The sequence below is a fragment of the Anastrepha obliqua genome, chromosome 2 (assembly GCF_027943255.1).
Source record: "Anastrepha obliqua isolate idAnaObli1 chromosome 2, idAnaObli1_1.0, whole genome shotgun sequence".
Classification (NCBI taxonomy): Eukaryota; Metazoa; Arthropoda; class Insecta; order Diptera; family Tephritidae; genus Anastrepha; species Anastrepha obliqua.
In genome coordinates, this window is record NC_072893.1 from 91131975 (window position 1) to 91149210 (window position 17236).

At 35.0% G+C, this 17236-nt stretch overlaps 5 protein-coding genes across 7 annotated transcripts; 3 read left to right on the forward strand and 2 right to left on the reverse strand.

Annotated features, from left to right (window-relative positions):
* Positions 1-3545: 3545 nt before the first annotated feature.
* On the reverse strand, positions 3546-6000 carry LOC129239655 (nucleolar complex protein 4 homolog A). The gene is made up of 6 exons (XM_054875322.1): positions 5661-6000; positions 5445-5562; positions 4726-5382; positions 4320-4655; positions 4028-4221; positions 3546-3947 (listed from the first exon to the last, which is right to left on the reverse strand). Exons 1-6 carry the CDS (start codon positions 5808-5810, stop codon positions 3831-3833), a joined length of 1572 nt encoding a protein of 523 aa, XP_054731297.1. The 5' UTR covers positions 5811-6000; the 3' UTR covers positions 3546-3830.
* Positions 6001-6240: 240 nt separating this feature from the next.
* On the forward strand, positions 6241-7281 carry LOC129239657 (uncharacterized protein C1orf131). Its single transcript, XM_054875324.1, has one exon. The coding sequence runs from the start codon at positions 6357-6359 to the stop codon at positions 6891-6893; it is 537 nt and encodes a 178-aa protein (XP_054731299.1). The 5' UTR covers positions 6241-6356; the 3' UTR covers positions 6894-7281.
* Positions 7282-8130: 849 nt separating this feature from the next.
* LOC129239658 (uncharacterized) lies at positions 8131-8639 on the forward strand. Its single transcript, XM_054875325.1, has one exon. It carries the CDS (start codon positions 8245-8247, stop codon positions 8545-8547), a length of 303 nt encoding a protein of 100 aa, XP_054731300.1. The 5' UTR covers positions 8131-8244; the 3' UTR covers positions 8548-8639.
* On the reverse strand, positions 8620-9821 carry LOC129239656 (26S proteasome non-ATPase regulatory subunit 8). Its single transcript, XM_054875323.1, has 4 exons — positions 9567-9821; positions 9315-9490; positions 9055-9262; positions 8620-9001 (listed from the first exon to the last, which is right to left on the reverse strand). The coding sequence occupies exons 1-4, from the start codon at positions 9672-9674 to the stop codon at positions 8696-8698; spliced, it is 798 nt and encodes a 265-aa protein (XP_054731298.1). The 5' UTR covers positions 9675-9821; the 3' UTR covers positions 8620-8695.
* Positions 9822-10009: 188 nt separating this feature from the next.
* On the forward strand, positions 10010-14947 carry LOC129239654 (uncharacterized). Of its 3 annotated transcripts, none has more exons than XM_054875318.1 (2): positions 10010-10641; positions 11059-14947. In XM_054875318.1, the coding sequence occupies exon 2, from the start codon at positions 11090-11092 to the stop codon at positions 13712-13714; it is 2625 nt and encodes an 874-aa protein (XP_054731293.1). In that variant the 5' UTR covers positions 10010-10641; positions 11059-11089; the 3' UTR covers positions 13715-14947. The 3 variants fall into 3 exon arrangements, with proteins under 3 accessions (XP_054731293.1, XP_054731294.1, XP_054731295.1); XM_054875319.1 differs by having other exon boundaries at positions 10010-10540; XM_054875320.1 differs by having other exon boundaries at positions 10010-10316.
* Positions 14948-17236: the final 2289 nt, after the last annotated feature.

Below are 17236 nucleotides of genomic sequence, written 5' to 3' on the forward strand. Positions count from 1 at the left end.
TAAGAACATCACAAGTTCCATCATTCATTCATCATAATTTGGTTGGTTGGTTGGTTAAAGTGGTGATTCTTCCAGAACCCAACTAGCGCTTCCGCACCATTTTGTTGCCACATCCTCGTTACCAACTTGTTTAACGGTTATTTACAGCATGACTACATCCAGTCTGTGCGGTTTAAGAACCTTATTAGCGTGTTGTCTCGAACAGTGATTGAGCTAGGGTTAACATTCTGTCCCTCCATTGAGGCAGGGCATTCACAGAGAGAAAATGGAAGATTGTTTCCTTTTTCTCCGGTTGTTTACAACTCTGACAGTATGTATTGTAAGGGATACCCATTTTGGTTGCTTGTTCTCCGATAGACCAAAGCCAGTTATGACTACTGTTAGTCTCCAGGTGTCCCGTCGTTTCATGCTTATTAATATCGACGATTGGTTTATCATAACTAGCAATACAGACAATTTCACTGCCCAATTGATATAGAAGGCGAAAAAATGGCAAAATTTACATTTATTATTATTTTTTTTTTTTAAGCGTGGTTGACACAAAATCTATGCGCCCAAATGTTATTTCATCATTTCGAATAACATCATTCCTGTTAACTTTTGTAGTAAACTTATTTCACTTATATAATATTAAATTTTTTTTTTTACAATAGCACCACTTCCTTCAATTAATATTTCATAATTGCCCAGTATTTTTCGATGCGCCAAAGCTACCGTCAATTAGGTGGGTTTAACTCTTTCGGTACTACATCAACGTTATTACTTTGGCGAATGGATGAAAGTAATTTTTTTTAGACACATTAACATAAATGGCTGATATCATTGCTGATGATGTCACAAACGCTCTGTTTTAAGACCACTGCTAAAACTGCCTGCCAGATCATTGCTCACGATTCATTCATTATCAGTAAGTAGCTTTCTCCTTACCTCTTGACAAATCGGCTCCCTTAGCAAGACTGTAAAATTTAGTAAAAGCGAAGGAAAAGTATAATATGTAGAAAAAAAAACAATTCCTTTTTCAAAATGGTATGCTTATAGGCAATTATTCGCTGAGGGGCCTGTTTTGGTAAGTTCGGGACTAGTATGACATGAAGTACCACTTAAATCAGGATATCATAGAGCTTTTTTTTGGCAATGCGCGCGAAATGTGGTTTGACAATCCGAGCTCAACAAACTCGAGCTCAAATATAGGTTGCGAATGTAGTGACTAGCTAACGTTGCTATAAAAATACATAAGTTATCAAGATGAGTACATTTAGTAATTTTCTAAAACAAGAATGTGTCAATTAATGGCATCTATACTAATATTATAAAGAGGAAAACTTTGTTTGTTTGTTTGTTTGGTTGTAATGAATAGGCTCAAAAACTACTGGACCGATTTTAAAAATTCTTTCACCATTCGAAAGCTACATCATCCACGAGTAACATGGATTATATTTTATTTTGGAAATAGGGCTCGAGATATAGGTCAAAACGTGGACCCGGGTAACCTTCGGATGTGTATGTACAATATGGGTATCAAATGAAAGCTGTTGGTGAATGCTTTAGTTCAGAGTATTTTTCATGCCGCTCCGTGACTAGGGTCTCGAGATAGAGACCAAAACGTGGACCCTAGAATGTGTTTGTACAATATGGATATCAAATTGAAGCTGTTGGTGATTGCTTTAGTACAGAGTATTTTTCATGCCGCTCCGTGACTGGGGTCTCGAGATATAGGTCAAAACGTGGACCCTAGAATGTGTTTGTACAATATGGATATCAAATTGAAGCTGTTGGTGATTGCTTTAGTACAGAGTATTTTTCATGCCGCTCCGTGACTGGGGTCTCGAGATATAGGTCAAAACGTGGACACGGGTAACCTTTGGTTGTGTATGTACAATATGGGTATCAAATGAAAGTGCTTTAATACGGGGTAAGTTTCATACCTATTGATGACTAGGGTCTCGAAATATATGCCAAAACGTGGACCCGCCGTGTCTTTGCACCGAATTAAACCAAACTTATGCACATTGTTAAGTAAGTATTGAAAATGGGTTTCGTAAAGTTTGGTTGTAATTCGGAGCAGTGGCAACGGGTACAGCGTTCTTTTGAGCCAGCCATAATGTCGCTTACTTTTTTAACGCTTGGGGCGGAACTGAACTGTCAAATTGACAGTGTGAGTTACAATGTGTCAATATTTCTTTCTGATTTGGATGCCATAAGGAAAAAACGTAAGTGCAACATGTAAAAATTGTTTGTGAATTTTTTTGGAGTGGATTTTGGAACAGTGAATAATTTCTTACGAAATTTGAGAATTTAATGTGAAATCCGAATGAAATTATGTGTTCGTGGGAAAAAAATTTTTTTTCGTTTTTTTTTTTTTGAAAAATATAAATGGATAATGGTTAAAAAAGCTCCAATGCTTAATAAAACATATAAATTGAAACGAAAAATTCATGGATGATCAGGAAAAAAGACGATTGTTTATTCATATGCGTTGATTTGAAATTTGAAAACAATCTTCTTTTTTCCTGATTTTCAATTTATATTTTATATTTACTCAAAAACAAATAGAAAAACAAAATATATTGTTTATGCCAAAGCGCTTGAATAAAGAATAAAGAAATAAATAATATGAAAATCATATATTTTCTGTTCTAAACCATATCTATTCTATTTTAGTGTGCCCAGCGAAGGGGGCCGGGTTTGCTAGTCGTTAATAAAATGACCTGACAATCGTAAGGCTAAGATCAAAATAACGTTTGTATGTAATCGCGAACATCCAGCATGGATACGCCGATTAAGAAGAAGAGTAAGAAAAACATGGTACAAAAATAAGCAATATTTTACGTAGTTTTTATAGAATTATTGGCATTATTAGAAATCCTGTAATGGGGTGCTTTAGTTTTGGTCAATACTGTATACGGTATAAAAACTTTTACAATTACACCACAAGATGCAGCTACGTTATTTTTATTTTTAACTGTATAAATTGGGCTCCAAATCAACTTTCAGTTTTTTTGTGGAGAACGGAAAGAAGGGGTATGTTAACAGAAAATGCCGATTTTGCAACAGCTTTCCAAAGTAAATGGTGTTCGCAGTTCATACATACATATTCTTGTTGGAACGCCATGCTTAGTTTTTGTACACGGTGATGTATTTCGAATCCATATTAAAAGGATCCTTAAATAATGTCTACATGGGATTTAATTCTTATTTTTTAGTTAATTTTAAATCAGAATTTTATCAATTTTATAACTTAAGAATTATAGCAAAACAAACGATGAAAACATGAGAGAACTTAAAAATAAGAACGCACATCGCCGCATTAACGAAGGATGAGATGGCCCGTGGTTATGGTCGCAGTGATTATGATTATATGCATATTAAAGTCACCTAAAGGGTTTTAAAACTTTAGCTCAAAATTTACCGAAAAAATCCTGTTAACAGTTTAAAATTTGTATCATATCGTTCAAATAAATTGATAAAAAATATATTTAATAAAACAAGAAATAATTTTATATTTCTGCACAATATTATAACCTCATTAATATTATTGTGGCATAATTGCAATAAGAGGTAAAATTAACCTAGCAATATTTATTTTGAACAAATTCATGGCCTTTTTACATTTTATGGTATCTGCACATTGAGACTAAAACAACTTACTCGTATATATGATATTAAAGAAACCGAAGTTTATCTTTTGAATTAAAACTTAAAACAATGCGTAGAAAATCATTTCTACTTTCATAGCAGGTTCCAATGTCGAACCGCATGAGGATCTCCGTTTTTACGTCAGCATAGACTGCATCTTGGTATTTACAATTACATATGTACAAAAACTGTTTTTAAAACAATTTCCAGTATTGATTCACTTTATCGTCATGCGCCAAATATAAAGATTGTGGCCGCTCAAAAGCCAAGGCATATTGTTTACTCTTCTTGGTAATCTCTTGGTCGAAAATCTAAATAAAAATAATTGAAGTAGACATATTACATTTTGACAGGTCGAACAGTGGTTTATAAGTATTTTCATAGGACTTACATCATCCTCCTTTATTTCAAGTAGGGAGGACAAATCCCACTCAGTTGTGGGTAAGGGCTGTGAAATGAACCGAGCCGCAGTCGCAACAGCAGGAACAGCATGTTTCTGTAACGACACTACTTCCCATAAAGAACTATCCAACGCATTGGATTTTGTGGGATCCCGTTCCTCCATAATAAAAGGGTCGCGGGAAACTAAAAGTATAGATTGTATATGGAAATAATCAAACGTTTACCGGTTATAGCACCTAATGAATTTATGCAAGCGAATAAAATCGGCAATTTTTTCTTACCTTCTATAGCGGCTTGTGCGCAAATCAGACGTTTTAAGCCGGAATGACGTAATATAAGATTACCAATAAAATGCAAAATAATTATAGCATCTTGCGGTGGTGCGATTAAGCTAAGACGGGCCAAACGTTTAACAAATGCCGCTACCAAATTTTCAGGCAGATGTGTGGAGCTTAGGAAAATATCCGCCAAATAAAACAGACGCGCTTTAAATTTTGTATGGAATATTTCAGGCTCAAACATAGAATACAACTTCTCGTATAAATTCGGATATGTAATATTATGCTTCTGTATAAGGATGAAAATCCCTTGCAGTGCTAGTAAGCTGACTGGACCACCTAGAATAGTTTGAATTGATGTTTTGGCATTGTGTACTATTCGAAATTGTTTCAAAATTAAATTCCTTACCGCAATCAAGTGAATCCATAAGGAAGTCTGTCAGCAGTATGGGTTTTTCCAAATGGGGTAAGATACGTTCCAACAATATAATAAGCATTTGTCTATGCACGGGTTCCTGCATTCCATCTGTCCATTGCATTAGGGAAAGCCAAACTTTGTTAATACATTTTCGTGTTAATACATAATCAAAGCAATCAAGCTGATCAGTGTGTTGTCCGGTAGTTTGCGTTAAGCATAATAACTTTCTTTCTTCTTGTACGTCTTTTGTCACAGGCACTGCATTTATAAGGTCCAAATAATTGCGCGCAAACACTTCATTAGCGAAGGCCGTACGTGAGGATAGTTGCTGCATCAATTTCCAGCTATAGAAAACCAAATCCAAATACTCCGAATACTCTTTGAAACGTTGTAACAGTGCGCTTTGTAATTTTGTTGATGAAACTAACTTCTGAAGAATACTACGCAAACGCTGTTTAGGAAATTTGCTGGGCTCATCTAACTTTTCTAAAGGATATTTTCCTTCTGCTGCCAATAACTTCATACTTGACACTAAAGCTTGCGTGGCCTCTGCAGATTTTTCATTATCAAAGGAGCTAAGTATTAAATTCAGAGACTCTTCGTAACGTTGTCGTAACCATTCACGATATTTCGCTTCTGGGCTATCATCTATTGAAAGAATATTAAAAACACACGTTATTCAGACATTACATTTATTATCACCGCCTTACCTTTTGGCTTGAGTGGTGTATTCTGAATACACATTTCACGTCTCTTCAATAATTCCACAAAGACAACTTCCAAGGTCAGTAACGCAGCTGTAATTGGTAGTTTTTCTTGAATGCAATGCTGTAAATATAACCAAATTTATATGTATGAATATATGCGCACTGCAGAACATTTATCGTATCCTAATAAAGCATTTTCTATTCAAATCATTTGCTTACCTGAAAATGCTCGATAATATCGACGAGATTATTTGCATGGCGGCGTGAATTAAGAAAATCGTTGGCTTTTGCACGCAACTCCTTTGATATCTGGCTGCGTAGAGCACTGGCATTTGATAGCGTTGGGGCCGCACCAAGAGCCGTCGCCATGTTTAAATAACTGGTAATAGCTTCTCAAAAAGCTTGATTTTTTCACTTTAGACTTTATAAAACGTGTTTATTTAATTAAAAACTGTAATGACAATTCTTGCACAACAAAGTCACGACAAAAATATATGTAGAAGAATTATCGCACTTGATCAGCAAACGTGAAGGATAAAAATCGTGTTCGGTGCGCGGCACAACAATAAAATATTGACGAAATGTGCTGCCGGATTTTTTATATTTGTTTTTATGAGTTTTTTTGTAAATAATCGACTATAAGCTATTGATACAAAGAGCAATTATTACATTTATTAGTAGTCATAAAAACAGTACTTATTTGCTATATTTACTATTTGATTGAATTACATCTTTTAACTAAGTTTTTCGGCGCCCTTCAATTTTCCATCATGTGGCAACTATAGTTTTGTAATAGTGAATTGTGAGGATACACGTTTTATTAAAAAGGTTATCCATGTTAAAAAGTGTTCCATTGAAGTAGTACTTCTCTAAATTTAAGAAGTAAATAAGCCAAAAATACTTGTTTAAGTGAAAATGAACTTAACTACGGACTTTAAACCAGTCCTAACACGTGCAGCGTTAGCATTACAACGTAAGAATCAACCCAGTCATTTTCAGGCACTTGTTTTCGAAGATCCCACAAAGACTACACATACGAATAATTCACAGGAGGATCAAGAGAAGGGACATGTTTCTAAAGTAAATAACTTTACTGATAAATCAAATGAGTTCGATATTAAGAAAGCTCGTCAAGAAGTCCTCCGGTTCGCAATAAACAATCAGCGTGATATTAAAAACAAAAAAAAAATGGAAACGTTCCAACTCATTAAAATGGGGGCAAAAGCACCAAAAAAAGCATATAAGAACTATAAAGTGTTGCTGGACGAACGGAAGCGTTTAAAGCAAATTCGTGAGGAGCGAAAAAAATTCCATCAGTTGGGCAAAAATCAGACAGGTGCTGCTTCCGTGAAATGCCGCAGTAAAACAAAGTTGGAGAAACAACAAAAGAAACGTGCTCCGGTGACAGCCATAGACCAAAATTATGGTGTTGTTAAGCCCAAATTTAAATAAAACATGTTTTATAGGTTTTAAATAGAAAAATTTTAGATTGTAAGAATGATAAATAAATATAATATATAATAAAAGTAACAACCCAATCTTAGAAAATGTATCAAATACGTTATTTGACCTATTAGTAAACTGCAGTTCTATACCGCTTAGGTTGGCACTTTCCCTTTGTGAGAACTTTAGTTAATAGATCAGAATCAGGAATGATAGATTACAAAATTGTGACATCCGTGAGAGTATTTTTGGCTGTGACGTAAAAATTCAATAAACAGAGGTGGAACAGTTCTCCACAATCTTCAATCGTTCAGTAACATTATTAGCAGTTGGAGGAAATCCGTATGCGACGTTTACTGAGGTTGCAAAAAATTATGGCAGCAATACGCAGGGGATATTCTATATTACATTTTATAATATGTAATAAGAGGACAAAACGTTTATGAACACACGCTTTTTTCTGTAAAATGTATCTATAATTAATATTTAACCAAAATTTTATGAGAATTATGATTACAGACTTGTGTTCCTTGCCGGCATCCATTTCATTTACTTTTTATTTTGATGTTTCTCCTTACATTCGTAATAATAATTATCGATAACACAGAAAACACAGGGTTGTGTGTCAATATGTATCGTTATTATCTGGGATTATTTTATAATCTCAGATTTTGGGAGAGGAATTTTGTATGGGAAACGCACTTTTTAATTACAGATTTTGAGTTAAGCGCGAAAAAGTTGATCATCTACTTATATGTGAACGTATTATTACTCACAAATGAGGTAAGCTGATCTCAAAAGAATTATGTTCTCCAGTAGCCCGTTTCTACAAGAAACCGGCAAAATTGTCGATTTTAATGATGATTCATCGATCTGCTCAAAATTGCTCGAGAAAATGTGTTTCTTCCTGTCATTGATCGAGAATACAAGGCGAATAGAGTACATTCTTGTCGAGAATGGTTAATTACAGGTTACAGGTATAATTGGTTCATAACAAACCTTTCACTGCTTTCGGCTGTTATGGTTAGCAAGTAATCTATATTTCATCTTCCGTTGGACTTCAGAATTTAACAGGAAGATATTCACCGGTCTTTGGGAAATCGTTTTTTGTAAGCTACTGTTATTAAGAAAATGGTCTATATGACTTATGTATATTAAAATACTCTTCAAATTAATCGATTGCGTGTAATTTCAAATTGAAATTGAGAACTATTTATCTCATCGAATACACATCGAATACACCTCTGTATTGTTGCGCTAATTTATCAGCTGCGATTACGTGAACCGCAAAGGGAGCTAGTGGCTTTTTAACTAGTGAAAAATATCTTCCGCAATTAGTAAATAATATTAACAAGTGAAAATGTTCACCCGCTCTCGTTTTCTTTTTCGACTGTCACGCCGTAGCTATAACCAGGCAGCCCAAGATATGGCAGGAGTGAAGCCTCCTTCTGGTCCGGGTGGTAGTACAAGTGTCAATACCAACGTGCCTGGCCTGAGCAGCAACATTGTAAAGCCCACTTCTGAGCCCCTTGGTCCCGGGGCTTCTACCAGCGGCAAATACAAAGTGCCTGAATACTATTCTTTCAACCGTTTTAGTTATGCCGAAGCTGAAGTAGAAATAGCCAAATATCGTCTACCTCAACCTTCAGCACACAAAAAGTAATCGCGAGAACTTAAAGGAAACAAGATGAGTGTGTAAAAGGTTTATGGAAATGTTACGAAAATAAAAATTCAGTTCTCTTATTTAAAATTAAATTATGTTTATTAGTTGAATACAAACTTTTTTATATGTAATTGTGTGAAATTAATATTTAAACAATCATTTCTAGTTCACGGGCATAGAAAATTGCTTGTTCTGCTAACTCCACAGAAGGTAACGTCTCTTTTGGCTTGGCAACTTTTTCTACAAAATTGTAAACACCATCTGGGCCCAAGTTCCAGTTGCGTTTTTGGCCAAAAGCTTTTACTTCTTCAACTGAGTCGAGGTTTAACCGTTTAGCTGCTTCTTTAGCGGATATCTTCTCGTAGGATTTTTCAATGCAAGCACCTATTTCATCACGAACAGTATTAAGCAGGATATCCATAAAATGGTTGTATATTTCGGAAGGTGCTGAACTCTGCAAATGTAAAAGTTAAGTTTTTCTTAGTATTATTTCAAATTTGCAACTACCTTTGCTTGGAAAATTTTGTTGTAGCGTCCCTCCATTATATATTGCTCCAAAGCGAGAATCGGACGAATATATTTGTTATTTTGAATGGTGTCGGCCGACAAAAGCTCTAATTCTGTGTGAAATTCTGAAACACGGTTCACGGAGAGCAAGTAGAGAAGGTTTATGCCTAGTAATTTGTACATATTGTCGGACTCGCCAATTTTTTGCCTGAAACATATGTTCACTAAGGATTATTGAGATTTGAGCTTTTTTCACATACCTGTAATCGTAGTAATAACACTTTAATTGAGACATATATCGTTCATATGCAGGTATATCCTTATTTGCGACGCTGTACTCTACAGCAATTTCAAGAACATCGCGAGCTAGTACCATTTCATTTTTCGACGTTTTAATATCACCAGTTGGCAAAAACGCCAGTTTAGTTAGGGCAATCTAAACAATTAACAGAAGTGAAGTTGAATATGCAGACAACAGATTGGGAGGTTATATTGCAATAGAGAATACGCACCTTTAGATTATCTAGCAATTGTCCGCACTTCTTAAGGTTTTGTGGCCTCTTAGACCACTCGCTTTTTAATTCTTTATACAAATTTTCAACTCCACCCAAATTTGCCATTTTTTATGTATATATATAAATTAGCAATATGAAAATTCAAACGACGAGTTTATAGAATGATACGCTAAAATTTACGGCAGAGATTTCAATTTTTGACGTTCTCTGTTTACGGAGCCATTTTTCGGTTTTCTTTTGGTTCTGCTTTTTTCTGTCAATTTTGACATTGTAGAGTTTCATTCGTTTGCTTACTGTTGACATTCGTGGCTTTATGAATAAGCTACTACAAATTTTGACGCGAGCGGAACACGCTTGTCTTCGATGAATTTTGCACGTCTTGTAATAAGTTTTCTGAATCGTCAGCCACTCGAGTTAGAAATACGATACTGGTAAAGAATATCCTTCTAATTTCTAGGTATCATGTTAAATTTTATCGAAACCGTCGCAAAACTTTTTTGTAAAAGATCAAATTATTGCTTTGTCCGCCATTTTCCCCAACTCTCCAGTGCTTTTGCGGACATAAAAATGGTCTCTTTCGCACTAATGTATTATCGCTTATTAAATGTCAAATTGACGCCATCTTCGCCATTCGTTTTTAACTATTTGTGTCACTTTCGCGCACAGCAAATTGGATTCGTGAAGTGAAATTAGTGTTGTGAAAATATCATAGCGATTGCGTTTCTTCACATCGAAATGTCATAAAGCGTTAGTTAACCAGCTCTACATATTTCCAGAAAATAGAATATCAACATAAAAACTTTGTACATAAGTTGTTTGTAAAGAAACAACAAATTAGATAAATATTGTACTTGAAACAGAAATTGCAGAATCTTACGCTGCCTCCCAGACGCGGCAGCGTATTGAGTTCGTTGGTTTCGAGTGTGTAGCAGCAACCTACATTTTTCTCCCATCAAACTGCAGTGTTTTCTGTAATTCTAATTTGTCACTTTGTTTTTGATTGTGTGTGGTTGAACGGTGGTTAAAGCTTAATTGTTTCGAAATACGCGAACAATTGGCAATTTTCGAAAACGTAAGCATATAATAAGTGTTATAAGTTTATCGGAGAGTGCGTGTGTCGAGGTACAGTTGGGCAAGAGACAAAATGAATTCTTTGGCGCTTATAATTCCAGAAGCGGGTGCTCCATGGATCAGTTTATCATAAAAAATTGATCCAATAGTCAATAAGTATTGGGGGGAATAAATTTTTTTTGGTAGTTCAATGATTCGCGCCAATATTTGACAATCATAGGATGGGTTTAAAGAGTTGCCACACGGCAACATCCATTAGGGGATGTATTTCTCGTTACGTACACTCTAAAGTGATTTTGAATGTATAGAAAAAATTTAAGAATGATAGCAATAATGATATAATTAAACACATACTTATATTACATATTGTATGCAACCTTAATTTATTGATAATAATACTTCAATATATTCCAATTAGCTAACCTGAGAAATATATATGTGAAGGAAGGATGCGCGTTGGTAAGAAAGCTAACGTCGTCGAGGCGAAGAAAACACGTTCCTGTGTCGTGCGATTGGAAAAGGTTTCATCACCCCCAATAAAAGCAACTAGAAGCAGTGGAGTAAGCCCTCGCGGAAACGTGCAAATACACTCGGATGAAAAAAAATTCAAGGGTCCATTGAAAAAGCGACCAATTGCCCAAGGCAGTAGCCCTGCTGCATCGCCAAATACTGCTACTCCATCTTCAACACAAATATTAGCTAAAGCCAAAGAGATGAAGGATAGATTTAAAACACCTTTAAAAGGTGTTAAGAGCGAGTCGGCTAAACGAGTTGCTGACGAACAGCCTTCACCCACAATAGCTGCTGGACGTTCACGAAGAGCAATTAAGCCCAATCCCAAGTATGCAAGTGAAGATATGGTCACCCCAAAGAGTATAAGGAATGTGGCTGCTCTTGCCGGAACATCAGTAAAAAGGCCAGTCATTACGGCGAAACAACGAAAGAGGTCAACAAGTAGTTCAGACGATTTTTTTAATAGAGATTCGAGCGATGAGTTGGGTGCCAATGAACTAGATGATGAGGTAGATAAGATCTACAAAGCAATTGAAAAAGAAACGGATTCCGATTTCTCAGATGAACCTAAAGTGGTTGAAACACAGGTGAAAAGGCGTGGTAGGCCACGCAAAAATACACAGTCTACCCCAACTAGTACACCTACACCAACGCCACGACCAACAGCAACGCCGCGACCAACATCAACATCAACGCCTCGACCACCACCCCCGACCGTACTTAAAGGACAAGCATCACAACTTCAGTTGCTGAGAAAGTCATTTGCAGCAAGCGTTAATCGATCGATTGAGCCTTTGGCAGGAATTAAACGCCCCCGTATTGATTCCGTGACCGGAGGTAGCAGTAGTGATAACGATGCTGATGCAGGAGTTGTTGCCCGCAAACGTTTCTTATTATCCAAGTCGGCGATTGTGCGCGCCAATAAAAATTCGAATTCCAGTGACATTAGTGTGGTAGCACGAAAAACAAATCAAACACTTAATGGCAGCAAAATAAATAAGATAAAACCCGGCATAATAGACGTAGAACAACATAAGCGCAATACAACTGTAAGTGAAAAACGCACACTTATGGACGCCAATAGTGCTCCAATCAGGATACAGCAGCAAGCCAAACCTCTACATACAATGCGAAATGTTGGTAATACTTCTACGACACCATTAACGCGTACACTAATAACAATGCCCTCTAAGACTCAAAATGCGCGCGTTATGGCCGTGGCAAAGCGACGGAGCGCTTCGCCGGCTACCCCCAAAGTAACAAAAACCGTCATTGAAGAAAAAGCCGAAGAAAGTAGTGGACATAAATTGGCAGATTCACCCTCAACAACCGTGGATGATTTTGAGACAATGCCTACTTTTACCATTGTTAACATCAATGACATAATTAACAAAAAGGGCGATGTTCTAATTTCCAAGACTGGCAAATCGCAGAAGCCGGATGATAGTATCACATCGGATAATGATTTATCGGAACAAATCAAAATGAGTGAACCAAAAAATGCACCCGGACGGCACAAAGGTTCGATTGTGGACAAATACAGTGACGCCATTCATTCAAAGAGCCCTTTGATTTCAACAAGGAAACCAACTCAGAAGATTCTAAACCACACACTTCTTAAAAAACTATCATCTTCGGATAGTGCTTCACAGCGCAGCAAAGCCAACTCAAGCATTTCACCTGATAAACCTGCACCACGAATACTCAACGCAATGGTGGCAAAGAAAACTCAGCCTGTCAAACCTATGATAGCTAATTTTGAAGACTCGGCAGACGATGAAACCTATCCACTTTCACTTGATGGCGATGAGGAAGAGGAGGAGGATGATGCAGAGGAAGATACTGGCGACGCAGAAGAAGACGACGAAGATCCCGACGATTCGTTTGAGGTTAGTAAAAACAAGCTTCCAACCAGCACACCGTATCTCGTAAAAAAAAGGACGCCTTCAGCGAAGGAGAATTCACAAACCGCTCTTAATCGGCAGCCAACAAAGAATGTCATACAGCGCAAAATATCACCGGAAAAAGTGGTTATTTCTCGTCAAGGAGATAAAATAATAAAGAAAATTACCTGTTTTGAAACGTGGTATGTTATAATACCAGAAGAAACAACGCCAAAAGTAACACGAAATATACTCGATATACCCCTTATCAAGCTGGCCAATGTAGCGACTGAAATCAAACTACCATCAGAAGATTGGAAGAGTAAAGTGACGCTGCATGAATTATCGCCAACAATGATTGCCAAATCAAACTTGATAACCTACACAGGTGATCTAAATGAGTACAACATCGCGGAAAATGATCGAGGTCGTTATCAGCCTTCGTGCGTAATGTTTAGGCGTTCAGTAAATGATCGAGCGAAATCACGACTTCCGTACGATAGGGCTGTCATATTCAAGAATAAAACTTTCTTCACAAACATCGAAGGCAAGAATGTGAAATTGGTGGGGGCACCCAGTGCTGTCAATTCGCAGAAAGATGTTGAAATTTTGCTCCAAATAGTGGACTCATTAACACTACAAAGTTCACTTGTTGAACCCACAAATACAATGCAATAGGCAAAGTTGCCAAAAGACTAACGGCACAAATCCAGAATTCAGTACACTTCTTTGTATGTATACCCAGGCCCATATAATATTTACTTTAATTCGTTATAAATTCAATTTAAAAATTAAGTTAAAAACAAAATATCGTATATTGAGAAGCTCCAACAATGAGCTCAAAAATCTATAAATCGAGAAACTGCAATTGAAATACTTAGGTTTGTCATGGAAAAAAGCGTATAATCATACATTTGTATATGTTATTATCATTATTCGAGTATAGAAAGGTCTTATGAACACATTTCTTATAGAAGCAGTAAAACAAAAAACAATGACATTGTTTTTGTAGTGCGAGATTTGTTCCAAAATTCTTTAGTTTGGAGGAAGGTGACATATGCTACATTAAACAAAAAAAAAAAGAAAAAAATATTTTTTAGACCTTCAAAATACCAGTAGCGATATACACATATGTATATTTGTATAAGTGTAAATGCTATATGTATAAATTGTCATTCGCATAGATTCGGAGTTAAGTGCGGACCCAAATTTTTATAAGTCATTGAAGGACTAGCGCGTAGGTGTTGTAAATCATATACTTAACATAACTACAAAATAATCTTATTTCTTTACACGCTTAAATAAATGCATACGAAAGAAATTAAAACTAGAAATGTTGATATATATATATGTAACATATGAATATATGTATATATTATATATATGGATGTAATATATATATATATATATATATATTTGTATGTTTCTGATATATACGGTAATAACATGGAGATATATATCCACTGCATATATAATAATATATTCTGTAGTGAATTATTCAGAAGACAAGAAAATCATCTCAACTTTGTTAACATAATTATGGTTATTTTTAGTTACATATTAAGTATTTTATTGTAGGCGTTAAAGCCTGCCTAAATCTAATTTATAAAATTCTAAACAAAAAAAAAAAAATAATCCGTTGGTAAAATAAACCAATTTTTTATGTTTATATAAAAGTTTTACTTTGCATAAAACAAGTTTGATAAAGGTGAAGTATTCTGAGAATTTTGGAAATGGCCATACCTATTGCACACTTCCGATTTGGAACTGCGAATTATATCAGATTGAACATCAAACATTTGATAAATTCATTATAACCTTTGCAGGTAATTAGTATTTATTTTTTCTCTATTGTCTACATAGTGGCATATGTAATTTTGATTTGCAAATAAAAGCAATAAAATAATAAAACCAGTGTTTTTATTTCATTCGTCTATTTTGTGGGGTGGCAGCGCCTTGCCGCGATTCCGTCGGGGTGGCATCGTTGTAGGAGTGTGTTCGGCGATGAAGTGATCTATATATTAGGGGTTTGAATCAGATATCGGAGCTATATCTTTCCCGTTATCATTGGATTGTAATTGGCACAAACCATTTAAACTTATAGCTTTTAAAGAATTATGTGGGTCAGCTCTTTTATGCCTAACATAATCCTTATGTATAATTTAATATTTCAAGATAATTTATTCAAATTATAACAAGTTTTCTAAGACTCGAGAGAGGAAATTGTTCTTAACTGAATTTTTTTTCCATTATTCGGAAATGTCGCTTGCTTTTTATATAAATATTGTGTAATATTTTGTCAAAACTGCAAGGCCTTTCAAATCACTCGTTTTACCAACACTGGGTTTTCGATCAATACCATATACTGGATAGGGTATTGTATGTGTAACTCTACCAAATTATTCTGATTCCAGACTTAAATTAATCACGAAATTTCATTACTTAATTAAAAATCAATTTGTTTGCTGTTTGGTTGAGCGTCTCCTTCAATGTATGGTGGGAGTCAGTTTATAATGTCTGCTTCGAACCCCGTATCAACCGAATGGTAGTAACCCAGAAATCACTTAGCTGGAGCGGCACAGAATTAAATGCGCTTAAAAATAAAAGAATTAAAGGTATTTAGTTTTGCAAAAAAGATATTTATAACAAACTTTATTGAATCGAGATTTCAGTGTGCGATTACGACATTCGATAAGAATTTAGGCAATTGAAAATGTGTTAGAAAATAAAATACCGTTATTTTCCTTATGTTTATAGGAGAATTGTGACTGACAGGGTATTTATATCTAGGCAATAACTGTTCGCACATTTTTTTGAAAATAACTTATACCAATAAAAAACTACTGAATGCTAATTTAATTTATAGGTACTGTTTGGAACTTTATTTCACAGGAGTTTCATAGAAACAGGGCCGTAGGGGCATATCCGGGCCCCGGGGGAAAATTGCAAATGCGGGTCCTTTCCAATTATGTCTACTTCATATAATTCGGAATTACTCTCGAGTCCCGGCCCCTCTGAGAACTCCGGGCCCGAGGTAAAAAGGGCCCGAGGTAAAAAGTCCCCGATCCTCCCCCCTCTCGTCGGGCCTGCATAGAAATTATATAAATGTTTAAGGATTCATAAAATTATATTTTAATTAAATAGTTTTATTTATAAATTTTAAAATAAGCAAAGATTATTTTTTCAAACTTGTTTTATTATAAAATGGGTTGGAGGGATTTTTTTTTCAACACTACTGGGGTGATATATTTAGAAATAGCCTTGTTGCAAATATTTTAAAGTCTGATATATTTATTTAAGACACGCTTTTTAATTTTTTAAGTATGCTACACTAAGTGGTTAAGACTTCGAACTGACAGCTTTGAAAATTAACTTTTTATAAAAGCAATTTTTTACGAAATTATTATACATTTAATAAAAAAGGAAAAGTTGTAGTTTCGGTATAAAATATTAGGAATACAGCAAAAATAGTAAATTAATTGCTTTTGCAATATGTATCACAATTCTATTACAATTTTTATGTTTTTAAGGGGTAACATCCATCTAACAGTTCGAAGAGCGTAATGCTGCAAAAATATATTCATTGTAAAAAGGTAGTATACATAAAATATTTGCTTTAGTTATTAGCTTTATGCTTTAGAACAATGCAAAAATATATTGAACAACTTTTTTAGCCCAGTCTAAATTCGAGAGTATTTGAATAAAGAGTTTTAAAATTTCAAACAGAAATGGCTGTAGTTTCATTATTATATGAAAGAGAACTATGCACTTTGGCCTTAAGGTCTTATTGGTTTGTTAAAAAATGTTTAGAATAACTAATTGGTGATTTTTAAATTTTTTTCATTGGGAAATTATTAAAAATTCGGATGAGAAAAATTTTAAGGTTCTGTATTATGTTCCTGGCGTTGTTTTGGAGATAACCCGTTTAAAGTTTGAAAATACGCGAACGGATTGTTGCAAAACGAAAAAATTTTGATTTAAATTTAACTTTTTAAAGAAATCTCTAATACATAAATGTACGAAAGATTTTATATTTTATAAAGCATTTTCAACATAAGTAAGAGTTTGAAATGCGTCAATAGTTCTTTTTTCAGTTAAGTCTACACTTTCTTAAGGAATTAATAACATTTGTTTTCTAAACGCGCTAAAAATATTCTATTCAGTTACACATTTTTTAATAAATGTTTTTTTGGATAAATA

Bases quoted from the DNA above. Each gene is read 5' to 3' on its own strand.
- LOC129239654 (XM_054875318.1), top strand. From the start codon at position 11,090: ATGCGCGTTGGTAAGAAAGCTAACGTCGTCGAGGCGAAGAAAACACGT.
- LOC129239657 (XM_054875324.1), top strand. From the start codon at position 6,357: ATGAACTTAACTACGGACTTTAAACCAGTCCTAACACGTGCAGCGTTA.
- LOC129239655 (XM_054875322.1), bottom strand. From the start codon at position 5,810: ATGGCGACGGCTCTTGGTGCGGCCCCAACGCTATCAAATGCCAGTGCT. The intron at 4,222-4,319 runs GTAAGAAAAAAT...CTATACTTTTAG, and splicing joins CGCACAAGCCGCTATAGAAG to TTTCCCGCGACCCTTTTATT. The intron at 3,948-4,027 runs GTAAGTCCTATG...ATTTTTATTTAG, and splicing joins TTGAAATAAAGGAGGATGAT to ATTTTCGACCAAGAGATTAC.
- LOC129239658 (XM_054875325.1), top strand. From the start codon at position 8,245: ATGTTCACCCGCTCTCGTTTTCTTTTTCGACTGTCACGCCGTAGCTAT.
- LOC129239656 (XM_054875323.1), bottom strand. From the start codon at position 9,674: ATGGCAAATTTGGGTGGAGTTGAAAATTTGTATAAAGAATTAAAAAGC. The intron at 9,491-9,566 runs GTGCGTATTCTC...TTAATTGTTTAG, and splicing joins AATTGCTAGATAATCTAAAG to ATTGCCCTAACTAAACTGGC. The intron at 9,263-9,314 runs GTATGTGAAAAA...CATATGTTTCAG, and splicing joins TGTTATTACTACGATTACAG to GCAAAAAATTGGCGAGTCCG.